General features: G+C 44.0%; 1 protein-coding gene across 1 annotated transcript in view; it reads left to right on the plus strand.

Moving 5' to 3' along the window:
* The window catches only part of LOC134540319 (beta-alanine transporter), a 203210-nt gene that overhangs the window by 162852 nt on the left and 25539 nt on the right, over window positions 1-14819 (plus strand). Inside the window, exon 5 of the mRNA XM_063382981.1 lies at window positions 3092-3218. Coding sequence (XP_063239051.1) covers window positions 3092-3218 — 127 coding nt within the window. The remainder of the gene's footprint in view (window positions 1-3091; window positions 3219-14819) is intronic.

The following is a 14819-nucleotide window of genomic DNA, read 5'->3' on the forward strand; positions in this document are numbered from 1 at the left end:
TCGACCAATGACAACTCGATGATGCATGAAACGAACTCTGGTATCCACAGAACCTCCTGAAAGACTATCCGCTAGTGACATTCTTTTTTTAAAAAAAAAGGTACATCGTGTCAGCAACCAACTAATGAGGTATCGCTGTTACGATTATGCACAAAAAAACCTTCATTTTCACACGTCGCCTGTCGGAAAATCGATACCACCAGGGGAAAAAAAAAAAGACCGCGTAAAAAAAATGCCACTTGAAAATTCTCAGGCCAACGTGATCTATGACTTTCCTAGAGGCATTTACCAAAGTGACTTTTAAAAAAAACCGCAAAACGGGTGCGACGTAGTGCAGACTAATCGTCTCTTATTTTAATTAACGGAAGAGAAATGTGAGAGGAGTGAATGTTCCGTAGCCTTTAATAACATCGTTTACCGAGGAAAATTATACCGATTTGCGGGAAAATTTACCCCGCAATACCACAGACGTGTTCGAGACAGTGAATAAAGTTTACGATGACAATTTTATTTTAATATAAAGCGGACCAAATAACACACGGTTAATAAAACGGACTTATCAGTTTTTTTAAAATTATTTTAAGTTATTACAACAGTTTGCCTACCCCATTTGACCGATATTTTCCACGAAAGAACTCTTAAGTATCAGTCTGGAAGTAATTTGTATACACCTAGGTATTCCCATGTTTAGTTATTACATAATTATCTGTGCTAAGCATATTTATACAGGTTTTATGCGTATGCAAACTGTATATTAAAATTTTCTAAATGTTCATTCACGTAGCATGCTTTGAAAGACTGATTTTTTTTGTCTCTATGTACTCATATGTATTCTTCAGTCAATGATACTTAATACTTATAAGTATTCTATGCTTGACTAGATATACTTGAGAGTTTCTTTTTGTTTGTGAATTTCCCTCAATAAATCAGTACTGCATATTTTTTTTTTATCAAATTGCAAGCAAATTAAATCATTTACCAGTCTCTCTCTGCCTGAGTACATAAAAAATTTATATATGTAATAGAATGTTAATTTATCTATGAACAAATATTTGTATTACGTTCACAGGGAAAACATATTAATAACCCATGACAATTAAAATCGCAAGTGACGACATTTAACGTATAGACCAAATAAAAGATCTAGGAGTTATATTGGATACTAAACTTTATTGTCCTCAGTATGTGGATAATCTTCTTAGACGAACATCAAGAACTTTAGGCCTAATAAAATTCATTACTTTTTTCCGTAACAACAACAGACTGTGTTTATTCTTCACCGAATCGGATACAAATTAGAATACTGCTCTGTAATATGGAATTCAATAACAACTACGGACTCCATTAGATTACAAAACATCCAGGTAAATTATATTAACATTATATGAACAATTTCAGTCTCACAACAACCCTTTTGACCATGTTACATTTTTATCTCATACTAAATAAATTCTTTATTCATTAAGCGTTCTACCAGTGATGAACTATTTTTCATTAATTGTTTCTTATCATTTCTGATGCTCAGATATCCTAAGAATTCAATAATATAATAAGAGAATAAAACGACGCTTTCAATATTATTAGTAAACACAAAAGCTAAAAAAGTATGTTAAAAATTATAATAATTACTGGCACAAAATAAAGCATTTTACAAGTAATAAAATTAAACATTAAAATATATTAAAACTACAAAGATTTTAATATACGTTTGTTGTAATAATTTTAACTAAGCTGTAAAACATATTTAAAAAGTGACGGACATAAATCATACATATGTGTCCCCCGTATGTTGTTTTGTAACATGCATTGCCTTTATCTTTAATTTAAATTGTATGACGGTTTTAAAAGTGTTTTTTGGCGGAATTGTTTGTTTTTTGTATGCTGTATATGTTTGAATAATTATGTCATTCTTTTAATGGCCTTCAGCTGTTGGATGGCACATAAACCCAATTAATAAACAAATATAAAATATATAAACTTTCGAATTCACGATGGTTTTGGGGTCTTGGAAACATGCAGCAGTAAAGAAATTGCAGTAGATAGTCTTTATAAAAAAAATACTCCTTAAAAAAAGCTTACCGAGTAAAAGGCAATTGCAGATATGATTTGCCTCATGTAACTTGTTTCAATTCGCACAGTTTGCGAAAGTTGTACCGATGCTCCACGTATTCGTCTGCCACGGATGTTGTCTTCACAGCTCGTAAACCGCTTCTAGTGATTGTCAGTGTGCACAGAGATACGTCATTGTGATTGCTTTGAAAGTGACGTTTGAGGAATGGGTAGAGACCGGGAAAATTCGCGCGAATTCATTTCGCGATAGGCTAAAATATCGTTATACCTCAGTGCTGCCTCTGCTATTGGTTCACAATTCACCTGGGCGACTCTGGGCCAATGAGAAACAACCCAACCAAAGCTTTATCGAATCACAGGCTGCCACCCTGGAACGTCTCACAAGACAGCAGCCAATGAGTGGGTGGCATTTGACCGAGTGTACGTAGAACTATGGAGTTCATCCCAGAGGTTCAGTATACCCGCGAATTTTTCCGGTCCCTAGGAATGGGGGTTAAGGGTCCCGCCTACCTGGGCACACATACGGTGTGCAGAGCTTCAGGAAAAAACAACGCGATTTCAAAACTACTCAAGATATCCGAGTGGGGCCTATTTACGAATAGCATTTAAGAGTTCGCTGAGGGCCGAAAAGTACTTTTAATTTCGGATTAAGTTCTTAAAATGTATTTTTAGAAGCGTTAAAATGCCTAAAACGCGTGTTTTCAGAGTAATTTTTAGGCATAAAACAATCAGTACAGATTCTTGAAAGCACGTAAGGGGCTTGCATAACACCTTTATCTTCATTTCTCCGCCATATAATGTTACGGTCACCGCTCAAACTTCACAGTTGTCCTGTGCACGACGAGAAGACTGCGCGCCAGTCCAGAGGAGACACCGCGCTAGAAGCACCAGCGAGCGTAGCTCTTATCATCCCGCCTCACTAACACACATACACCCCTGACGAGGCGGGCCCCTTAAGAACGGTGATAAAAAAAGACCAGGAACGTGCCGCGGACTGCAGTGGAGGGACGTGTGCCGCCAGGGTGCTGCCGGAGTCCTCCAGGTGGCTGCTGGCGCGAGGCAGGTTCGACGAGGCAGAGAAGATCCTGCAGACGATGGCGCGGGTCAACGGCAAGTCACTGCCCGCAAACTACATGCTCCAGCTCAAGGTCAGTGGCTGCCGCCTGGTGAGACCTTCCCACCTCTACACCCAGCTCAACCTGGTCAGACCTTCCCACCTCTACACCCAGCTCAACCTGGCCAGACCTTCCCACCTCTACACCCAGCTCAACCTGGCCAGGCCTTCCCACCTCTATACCCAGCTCAACCAGGCCAGGCCTTCCCTCCTCTATACCCAGCTCAACCTGGCCAGACTTTCCCACCTCTACACCCAGCTCAACCTGGCCAGACATTCCCACCTCTATACCCAGCTCAACCTGGCCAGGCCTTCCCACCTCTATACCCAGCTCAACCAGGCCAGACCTTCCCACCTCTACACCCAGCTCAACCTGGCCAGACCTTCCCACCTCTATACCCAGCTCAACCAGGCCAGGCCTTCCCTCCTCTATACCCAGCTCAACCTGGCCAGACTTTCCCACCTCTACACCCAGCTCAACCTGGCCAGACCTTCCCTTCTCTACACCCAGCTCAACCTGGCCAGACCTTCCCACCTCTACACCCAGCTCAACCTGGCCAGGCCTTCCCACCTCTACACCCAGCTCAACCTGTCCAGGCCTTCCCACCTCTACACCCAGCTCAACCTGGCCAGACTTTCCCACCTCTACACCCAGCTCAACCTGGTCAGACCTTCCCACCTCTACACCCAGCTCAACCTGGCCAGACCTTCCCACCTCTACACCCAGCTCAACCTGGCCAGGCCTTCCCACCTCTACACCCAGCTCAACCTGTCCAGGCCTTCCCACCTCTACACCCAGCTCAACCTGGTCAGACCTTCCCACCTCTACACCCAGCTCAACCTGGCCAGACCTTCCCACCTCTACACCCAGCTCAACCTGGCCAGGCCTTCCCACCTCTACACCCAGCTCAACCTGGCCAGGCCTTCCCACCTCTATACCCAGCTCAACCAGGCCAGGCCTTCCCTCCTCTATACCCAGCTCAACCTGGCCAGACTTTCCCACCTCTACACCCAGCTCAACCTGGCCAGACATTCCCACCTCTATACCCAAATCAACCTGGCCAGGCCTTCCCACCTCTATACCCAGCTCAACCAGGCCAGACCTTCCCACCTCTACACCCAGCTCAACCTGGCCAGACCTTCCCACCTCTATACCCAGCTCAACCAGGCCAGGCCTTCCCTCCTCTATACCCAGCTGAACCTGGCCAGACTTTCCCATATCTACACCCAGCTCAACCTGGCCAGACCTTCCCTCCTCTACACCCAGCTCAACCTGGCCAGACCTTCCCACCTCTACACCCAGCTCAACCTGGCCAGGCCTTCCCACCTCTATACCCAGCTCAACCAGGCCAGGCCTTCCCTCCTCTATACCCAGCTCAACCTGGCCAGACTTTCCCACCTCTACACCCAGCTCAACCTGGCCAGACATTCCCACCTCTATACCCAGCTCAACCTGGCCAGACCTTCCCACCTCTACACCCAGCTCAACCTGGCCAGACCTTCCCACCTCTACACCCAGCTCAACCTGGCCAGACCTTCCCACCTCTACACCCAGCTCAACCTGGCCAGACCTTTCCACCTCTACACTCAGCTCAACCTGGCCAGGCCTTCCCACCTGTATACCCAGCTCAACCAGGCCAGACCTTCCCTCCTCTATACCCAGCTCAACCTGGCCAGACTTTCCCACCTCTACACCCAGCTCAACCTGGCCAGACCTTCCCACCTCTACACCCAGCTCAACCAGGCCAGACCTTCCCACCTCTATACCCAGCTCAACCTGGCCAGACCATCCCACCTCTACACCCAGCACAACCTGGCCAGACCTTCCCACCTCTACACCCAGCTCAACCTGGCCAGACCTTCCCTCCTCTACACCCAGCTCAACCTGGCCAGACCTTCCCTCCTCTACACCCAGCTCAACCTGGTCAGACCTTCCCTCCTCTACACCCAGCTCAACCTGGCCAGACCTTCCCACCTCTACACCCAGCTCAACCTGGCCAGACCTTCCCACCTCTACACCCAGCTCAACCTGGCCAGACCTTCCCATATCTACACCCAGCTCAACCTGGCCAGACCTTCCCATATCTACACCCAGCTCAACCTGGCCAGACCTTCCCATATCTACACCCAGCTCAACCTGGCCAGACCTTCCCACCTCTACACCCAGCTCAACCTGGCCAGACCTTCCCACCTCTACACCCAGCTCAACCTGGCCAGACCTTCCCACCTCTACACCCAGCTCAACCTGGCCAGACCTTCCCACCTCTACACCCAGCTCAACCTGGCCACACCTTCCCACCTCTACACCCAGCTCAACCTGGCCAGACTTTCCCTCCTCTACACCCAGCTCAACCTGGTCAGACCTTCCCATATCTACACCCAGCTCAACCTGGCCAGACCTTCCCACCTCTATACCTAGCTCAATGTCAGTGGCTACCGCCTGTTTCCTGTGTCCTTTCCCTTTGATGCCGTCCGTATGTCGCAGCACTTCCCTCCTTCCTGGGGGCCCAGTGGCGTAGCCAGGATTTGTGAATGGAGGGGTTGTTAAGAAGCATGCCCCCCCCCCCGTATTAAAGCCGGGGGTGGGGGGGGGGGGTCCTCCCCCGGGAAAATTTGGACTTTAAGGTGTAAAATAGTGCTATTTTATAGCAGTTTTCGGTACTTAAATTTAAATATTGTAATTGTAAAAAAAATTTTTATTAATTTTAATATGAAATTTGTTTGAGTGATGAATTAAGAAATTAATTAAAGATTTGGTGCTAAGGGGGGGGGGGTTGAACCCCTTAACCACCCCCCCCCCCTGGCTACGCCCCTGCCTGGGGCGAGCGGGTGGGCTGCTCTTCCAGTGTACCCCCTCCTTTGCCGGGTGCGGGCATGTCGCGCCTTCCCTCCCATCAAGGTATGCACCCGCGCCTTGTGCTGGCCGCCTGCTTCCCCTGTGAGTCGACAGCGCTTCTCCTGCGGGCACTTGTGAATCCCTGTCCTCTTTCCCAGGGCATGTGCTTCTTTGTTATGTGTTCTTTCTTTATTCATTGTATTTATACTTCCTTGTATGTTAACTATCTTACATTTTCGGGGTTTTTTATTCTATTTTTCCCCTAGTGTTTACAGTGGTGCCCACAAGGGGGGGTAACGGTGCAGACTGCGTCATTAAATTTTCAGGGGGGGGAGGGGGTGGTTAAAAGACGAGAAAAATGTATATATTATTTACATAATTATAGCTTCTAATGTGAAAATACGATTCTGGTGCTTTGATAATTGAAAGGGATCTTGTAAATCAAATTGGCAACCCCGCACTTTCCTCAACAAAAGCAGTTTGGCATCTGTCGGTTCAGGATGGAAATATTACCTGATATGACCAAAATTATTATTAGAAAATCAGTTTTAATTAATGCAAAATGTGATAAAATGTAATACTAAAAAAGTATAATATTATAAAATAATTGAGTAAATCATTTAGAAGATGGCATAAAACAATTCGGGGGGGGGGGGGCGCATCATTAGTTTAGGGGGGGGGGAGTGAGTCATAGTGTTTGGGGGGGGGGGGGCACCTCTGGTGTTTACACTCTAAAAAAAATTTGTACTTTTACAAGGGAAACCCTGTTGCCAAGGATATTTCTTGCAAAACTACAAGGCAGAGCCTTGCAAAATCGCACATGGTACAAAGCTCTGCCTTGTAGTTTTACAAGTAATATCCTTGGCAACAGGGTTTCCAAGGATTTTCCTTGTAAAATATACAAAAAATTATTTCAGTGTATGTCTACATATAGTGTGTTTTTTGCTTGTTTCGCTTTATCCTGTTAATGACTCCCGTTATCACTTGACAAAGAAGATTCTATTATGTTTGGTAGTGCTGTATGTGGGTGCTACACAAGGTTTGTGGTGTTTCTTATCATTGTTATTTTATTATATATATTCTATTCATGGCCTCGGCCTCTGTTTTTCTATACTCATTGAATAAAGTGTTTTTGAAAACCAAAAACCTGGTAAGGCCTTCCTACCTCTATGCCCAGCTCAAGATCACTGGCTACAACCTGGCCAGACCTTCCCAGCACAAGGTCTGTCGCTACAACTTGGAAAGACCATCCCCTCTCAATCGCCAGCTCAAAGTCAGTGTAAACCACTTGACGAACCCTTAGGCCAGTGGCTAAAACCTTGGCGTAGCCATCCTCCTTTCATCCCCAGCTCTGTGTCAGTGGCCAAAACTTGGCGATGCCTTCCCGTTTAAATATCTAGCTAAATGCCATTGTCTACGTCTTGTTCATGCCTTTCCTTCTCTATTTCCAGCTCAGTTTCACAATGTGTCTGTTGAATGGTTTTGAGAATCTTTTTAGGCCAATAAATATATATCTGTTTTAACATGAACGGAAAGCATGTAATCCTATGGTATACAGTTATGAATCAAACATTTGTATGGGGACGTTTTTCCTAAAACTCGATATTTTAAGTATATAATTTTAATAATCATTAAATTTTTGTTTATCAGATAGCCTAGAAATCGGTGTTAGTCAGGATATTGGGAAAATACGCTATTTTCTTCTCTCTTTAAAGTAAACTTTGAACTTTTACATTACTAACATTTCATTAAACAACTCTTTATTTAGTGGTAAAGTCGTTTACAAACTGTCAATTTAAAGTAAATTATTATTTTAATATATTCCTAGCAAAAATGCCAAAAACAGATAGGAAATAATTAAGAAAACTACCTTCTAAAGTGTGTTCGTTAGCCAATGGCAAGGGAAGAGGCCAATTGAAAATCATAATGTCTACATCTCCAGAGCATATAATATTTACGTAGCCTTTTGTTTAACATGTCAGTAAGAATAGGTACCTTCCTCCGTTTTCAAATATGCACTATCTGGCGTTCTCATTTTCTATTCCTGCTTGTCTCGCGAAGCGATAAACTATAGATGTGAATCAATACTGGGGATCCCGGTGCATTAAACGCACTGTGGTCCACTCCATTGTTCCGTTACTTGGCAGCTCGTACTATTGTCTAAAAGCTGCCTCGCGCGAGCCAGCAACGCCTGGGCAAGTACGATTATACGCAGAATACTGTGGCTCTGCTGCCAAGAAAATTATTATTTTTTAGAACAAAAACTTGGAAATAGGTTGTATATTTGGATAAGTTACAAGTTAAAGTCATTTAAAAATACGTACTTCAAGTGCATAATAATATCCAGTCCAGCCTCTCTCTAAGTAATAATGCAAATTTTCCAAAAATAAATTGACTCTTTTTTTTAAATTAAAATTCCAGGTCTTTTCGTCAGTGAGATAAAAATAGATTTTCAAGAAGGGAAAAAATCTTAGTGTTTTAACTGCACTGCAAAGAATGTTAGCTATTTCAGGTATTGATTGATTTACAAATTATTTTTATGGTAAAATAAATCACGAATGTTATACATTCATAGATCAGCATAATTAATATTTTTGCGCTCACAAAATAAATTAATAGCTTACACGAAACAAGTAAAACAGAATGCGGAAAGTTCGCTCACGAAAATAGTATTAACTATCTAGCTTGGCTAATATCGCGACATTTTTTTACGAGAGTAAAATGTAACCATCACACAGCTGTTTATACTACCGTCAGTATTGTGAATCAACCTATCGTTACTTCAACTCCACCGCCATGTAAGTCAGCATTTGTGTTTCGCGTTCACAACACAAGGAAAGTGTATATTGTGTGACTACCCCGTATCAAGCCTGTGTCTAAAGGTAGTCGCCACTGTACGTACATTCCGTATGTATTTCCGAAACAGATATTGTTCTCTTGTTTCCCTGTGTCAGTGTGCTAGTGTGTGTGTGTGGGGGGGGGGGGATGGGGGGGTTCTTCATTCAGGGATGAACAACAAAGCTGTGTAGTTACGTCTAAACTTCATTTTCCACTTGCTGGAGTTCCCGTGATTCGCTACGGCAGTCTCTCACAGCTCATTATGCATGCCCCCCCCCCCTCGCGTGCAAGATACTGCCGTGGATACGCAGAAGGTATCAACAATGCAAAAGCCCGTTTGTCACGGAGACGAAGAAAGAGTCAACACTACCACGGCGAAATTTCATCGAGGACTCAAATTGAATTCGGTTTCAAGAGTTGAGGTATTTTCGAAATCTCACCCAGGCAGAGAGTGAGTGACCTTCCTCGTGTTTCGAAGGTCAAGTGTGCAAAATTTCCACGCAAGCGGATGAATGGTTTAGGAACGCATTCTAAACAAACAAACAAACAAACAAACAAGCAAACAAACATACATATATATAATTTATTTTCGAGCCTTGAACAAGCTAATAAACATTCGGTAAATTCTGTCTTTTTTTTTCTCAATTCATAGCTTAAGCTTTTGAAATACATCAGCGTTAAATAAAATAATAGAAGGAATTTTAATTTTGAAAATGCATAGTTTAATGCTTAACAAACTGAAATTAGCTTATGTGCAAGCAAGAAATATCGAACCTTTAATTAGCTTTCAATTATTTTTTTTAAGATCACGAGGTTGCCCAATTACTCCGTAGTGTATCGCGCTCGTGGTACCAGTTCATTTTCTTTCTGCGCGCGATGTGGAGAGAAAAAAAAAAGAGAAATAATAATATTTCATCATTATTTTCCGAAGAGGTGGGGGGGTTATGGATTCCGGCGGCGAAAGCAATTGTGTTGGATTTTTAATTACCATTCCGATCGCGCATAGTTCTGGAATATACCTCGTGGGGTGAAGAAGGGGGAGGGGGTGGCAGGGGTTATGTGTAGAAGGGGGGAGGGAGACTGAAAATCAGCGTTATCACTGTCCCACTCTTCGCTTGAGAGTGGGGAAAGCAAGCACAATGGGTCTGCGCGTTCTCGTGGATTGGTGGAAGAGGAGGACAGAAGGACCACGGTGAGTTCCCCCCACTCTCGTTCCCCTGGCAGTAATTCACTCTGGCGGCGGGCACGGGCAGACGGCCAGATCTCGCCCACCTTACCCCCCCCCCCCTCCCCAGAGGGCGTGCATGCCTGCGCCAGGAGGCACACGAGGCGAGAGAGGTGTGGTTAGGTGTTCCAGCGGCGAACAAGCTCAACACACATACACACACGCATACGCACGCGCCTATTCAACTCCCCGCGACGGCGCCCGAAGCCCGAAAGTAGACGCGCTTCCGATATAAAAAAAAAAATCCCACCGCGGTCGCCGTAGCGCCACCGCCAATGGCCGTCGGCGTCGACTCCGGGTCCGAGATGCTGATGCGCCAATCGCGAGGGGCATGTTTCGTTCGCGAGTGTCCCGACACATCAGCCCAGTACCAGTGGTATCCGTTTCCAAAGTGTCGCTTGACAAAGCATCATAATGATTTTTTTTTTTTTTTTCGTGTTTACGAACACTCGCAACCTTACGGAACACTGGCAGGATTAACTACTTTCGAGACAAGTTAACATGGCACAGGCTGTACTAGTGTATGGCTGTGGGATATTCCCTGACTATTTTGCTTTATTGCGCAGCTATTACTTGAAAGCTATTCAGGGAACGGTTGGCAAAAAACTTTACTATTTGAGGTACCGGGACAACACAAAGCATAAATGCCCGGGAAAGAATCCGAACCGAATATTACTGCGAACATTTTTGCAATGATACAGTTGTTTTCACGTACCTAAATTCACAAATATGTATACGTTTACATGAATATTTCTGATTTACAGTGCACACTGTTGAAACGCGGAAACGAATTATTGCATTTTTTTTTTAAATATATTAAATGGAAGGGTTTTTATGGCAAAATACTATCCGTCTTCTACAGTCGACAACTGATAAGTGGGTTGAGCTTTTCTTTGTATCCAGAGTATTAATTTATTTTTAAAGTGAAAGTAGGGTGAGTCCAGGCGAGGATTTGTGTCAGAGTCACTGGAAGTGCAACGCTTAGGTGGAGAGAGGGGAGGGAAGAAGGAATTGAGCGCCCCACTCCTCGCTGTCGTTGCCTACACGTGGACACAGCGTCGCTGGAAACACTGCGACAAACACACTCCAGCGCGTTTCCCAGCTGCGTATTTCGTACACGTGATGGCTTTAGTACATACGTCACTGTTTAGCTTCGTGGTTCAAATGGATCATTAAATAATAATTTTTTTATCATTCAAAAACGGGTTAATGAAGTGTGAAGTTTCACTTCTAACGCGCGTAGGCCACGCGCGTTCATTCTTATACTGACTTCGACGCTGAAAAACGTATGTATTGTTGCGATTTACAGAGTTCGTAAAGGGATAGCCCAATTAAAGATTTTTATCACACACATTTTTATTTATTGCCACTATTTACATTACTAGCAAATAATCTGAAAATGCCAATCAATTGAACTTAAAAATGTTGCTTCCTCAGTCACTCGTTTTTACACACCGCACACCTCGCAGGGCCGCACCTCTGACGCAACTCTCGCCGCAGCACCCCTCGTGGATCTCCGTCGCCGCACTCCACCGCCGCCGTCGCACTTCCCCTTCGTCGGGATCCCACTCGACGCCTCACTCGGAACTTGCTCGGGACTCCGCCGCGCCCGCGACACTATCGCCCGGAACTGAACTCTTCGCCCTGGAATCTTCGTCCAGGGACTTCGCCGCTCTATCGTCCGGAAACTCCACCGCGGGAAAGCTCCCGACTTCACTGAACTCCTGTCCTGGAACCTTCGTCCAAGGACTTCGCCACTCTGCCGCACCCGCGACACTATCGCCCCGGAAGCTCCGCCGCGGGAAAGCTCCCGCCTGAACTCTTACTGAACTCCACTCTCCACTAAGCCGACGTCCCAGGCATAAAATATAGCCCAGGCGCCTTCTCGAATTCGCGAGTGCGGCTGGGGCCAGTCGCGTCATTCCGCGCCGACCCGATGGCAGAAATCTCTCGAAACACGTGTCGGCGGCTCGCGTAACTCCGCAGCTGTCAGGTGTCAGTTACGTGTCAAAGGCAGGGCGCCGCGCGGGGAGTGGGAGGGAAGGAGGGGGGAAAGCGACAATCCTTGTAATCTTACAAGCGCGCGCGGCGCATCTCATGTTTCGGCGGCCGCCAGCCAGCTCTGCACCTGCACGTGTCGCGGCCTTGCTCACGTTCGTAACATATTTCGAAACAGAAAATTGTATTTATTTATTATCATTCGATTTTTATTACCATTTATTCATGTGACACGTGTTCATTAAAAACAGTTATGAGAAAATACACGCGTCGCAAGCATTCACATGAATTTTAATTATACCGCCAGTTACAACTGGATATTTTTCCCATCCAAATGACATTCACTATATCTGAAAAAAATTTATAAATATTTAAATTTTTTTAAATTTGTGTACAATCGTGCCAAGGGCCGGTTTTCAGTATGACACGCGTGCTTCATACACCTATACTTAATCAATTCAATCATAATAATAAATATTTCAAATTATAATAAAAAAGTAAAAAACGTTTACGCTAACCATAATTAAAATAATGACGGTTATTCTAGAACTAAGCGACATTGCAATGCTGAATTTTCATTCTCAAAGAATTTTCTTTATTTGGATTTAAGTTTTTTGGGAAGTCATTCCACAGTTGGATTGCTGAGTGCGTAAAACGAATTTCTTGCTAACCGTTCTTATATGTTCTAGAACTATCAAGTTGTTTCTGTGGATGGTAAGATGACCGTGATAAGGTTTCAGTTCCAATAGTTAATTGAAATTGTGTTTATTAATCTGTAACTTTAAATTTTATCACTTTTCAAGATATAGTTTCGGTAATTAATTTTTGGTCACATACTTATTCATTTGAGAAATATTTACCTAAAACTTTTGTCTGAAACAGTTTTTGATAATACAAACCATTACTGCAAGAAGTGAAAATAACAAGGGTAGTAAAATGTCTTTACTTTTTTTTAATACATTTAATTTCCTTTCCATTATAATTTATTGTAAAACGCCTAAACTTTATCTAAAACTTTTTGTGGAACAATTTTTGATGAATAGAACTATTACCGTAAAAACAGGGGTTAAACTTAAAATTTTTTAACTTTTTTAGTATCAAATTCGTCGGAATTTATTGATAACTATCTTAATATTATCTTAAACCTTTGTCCAAAAAAAAAAGTTTTACGACCACGTATTAGCAAGGGATGAAAAATAGTATTTGAAATTAAAAATAATTGCATCACTACCTTACTACGCGTATTATGAAAGACATCCAGTGGTGGATCCAATAAGGTAAAAATTTAACTTAGAGTTCTTTAAAATAATGCCGATCGTGATAAATATACGCAAACTTTGTTTTCAACTACATTTCTGGACGCGAATCACACGTAGTTTCCGCACCCGCCGCTAGAATTCGCTGCCGGAGCAGCTACGTCGACTATCGAATCATTCGATCAGCAGACAGAAAATTTTACATTACATAATGAAACGGCTCCGATAAAAGCGAAAGAAAAAATAAACTTTGAAAGAAAAAAAAACTCAACCTGGATTTTGACCTGATTTTCGACAGTGAATTTTATTGAAATACAGCCCATCTGGTTTAAAATTTACTAAACATTTTATACCTACCATAAAGATTCCCTTTGTCTTTGTGAACTTCGGTTCGCGCCATCCGCCACAGATGGCAGCACCGTGGTCACACTTTTCCCCGTTTACGCGCGACTTGCGTTCCATCCCCGGGAAATTACTCTTGCAAGAATGTCGTACGCCGAGAGGCTAAGATGTTAACACGTTGGAAATTTTAACTCCACTTCCACCCTTCCCCCCACCCCTTCAGCCAGCCGCTCCAAAAACCCGCAGGGACCACGCTGTGGACCATGACGCCGGCCGAGAACAAAAGCACGTGTCGACGCAACCATTTCTCTCCCCCCCCCCCCCCCCAAGGGTCGTAGTCGTCCCACGAGCGCGCGACGCGACGGCGTCTTGTCTGGCGCCATTCGACCGTTGCCGCCACGTCCCTCGCAGCTGCGGTGCGTCGCGCCTTTGTATATTATATATATATACTGTATATACAGTATATATATATTCAAAGGTCGCGCCTTGTAGTCGCGCGCGCCGCCACGCGAACACTGGACAAATGAAAAAAACGGAAGCCGCGGGGAAATCGGCAAACCTAACATTCACGAGAAGCCTTCTTTTCACAGACGAGAGAGCCAAAACCCGAAGTTTCCCGAAGTTCAAGCTTTTTTTTTCCGTATCTTTAATGTAGCTATCCTAACCAAATCAACAATCCACAATGTTTTAAAGTATTTATATAATGTAGCTAACCTAACCTAATTGACCATTAGTATCTATCATTTTATCAACACCGCCATATTTATTTACAATGAACAAAAAAAAATTCCCGAAGATTCACGATCGGTCGTGTTTGGCTCTCTCGTCTGTGAAAAGAAGGCTTCACAACATTCACACCAGTCCATTCCGAGGTCGCGTTCGAGCAAGTACGGTTTATTTTTCTCTCTCTCCCCTTCGTGAATTTTGAATTCCATTTATAGCTAGGGGCAGTCATTTTTCGTGCGGGGGGGGGGGGGGGGAATCTAAACGCCTTTTGGACTGCAAAAAAACAAAAAGTATCTCCGCACCAGTGGTTTCTTCCTTGTGATTGGCGGCCGTCTGCGAGATAAGTCGTAGCCTTTTTTTTATATATATATATTGAGCCACTCAGGACGCGTTTGCTTCCGCACTGAACTACCG

The sequence above is a fragment of the Bacillus rossius genome, chromosome 16, assembly GCF_032445375.1.
Source record: "Bacillus rossius redtenbacheri isolate Brsri chromosome 16, Brsri_v3, whole genome shotgun sequence".
In the NCBI taxonomy this organism is placed as follows: domain Eukaryota; kingdom Metazoa; phylum Arthropoda; class Insecta; order Phasmatodea; family Bacillidae; genus Bacillus; species Bacillus rossius.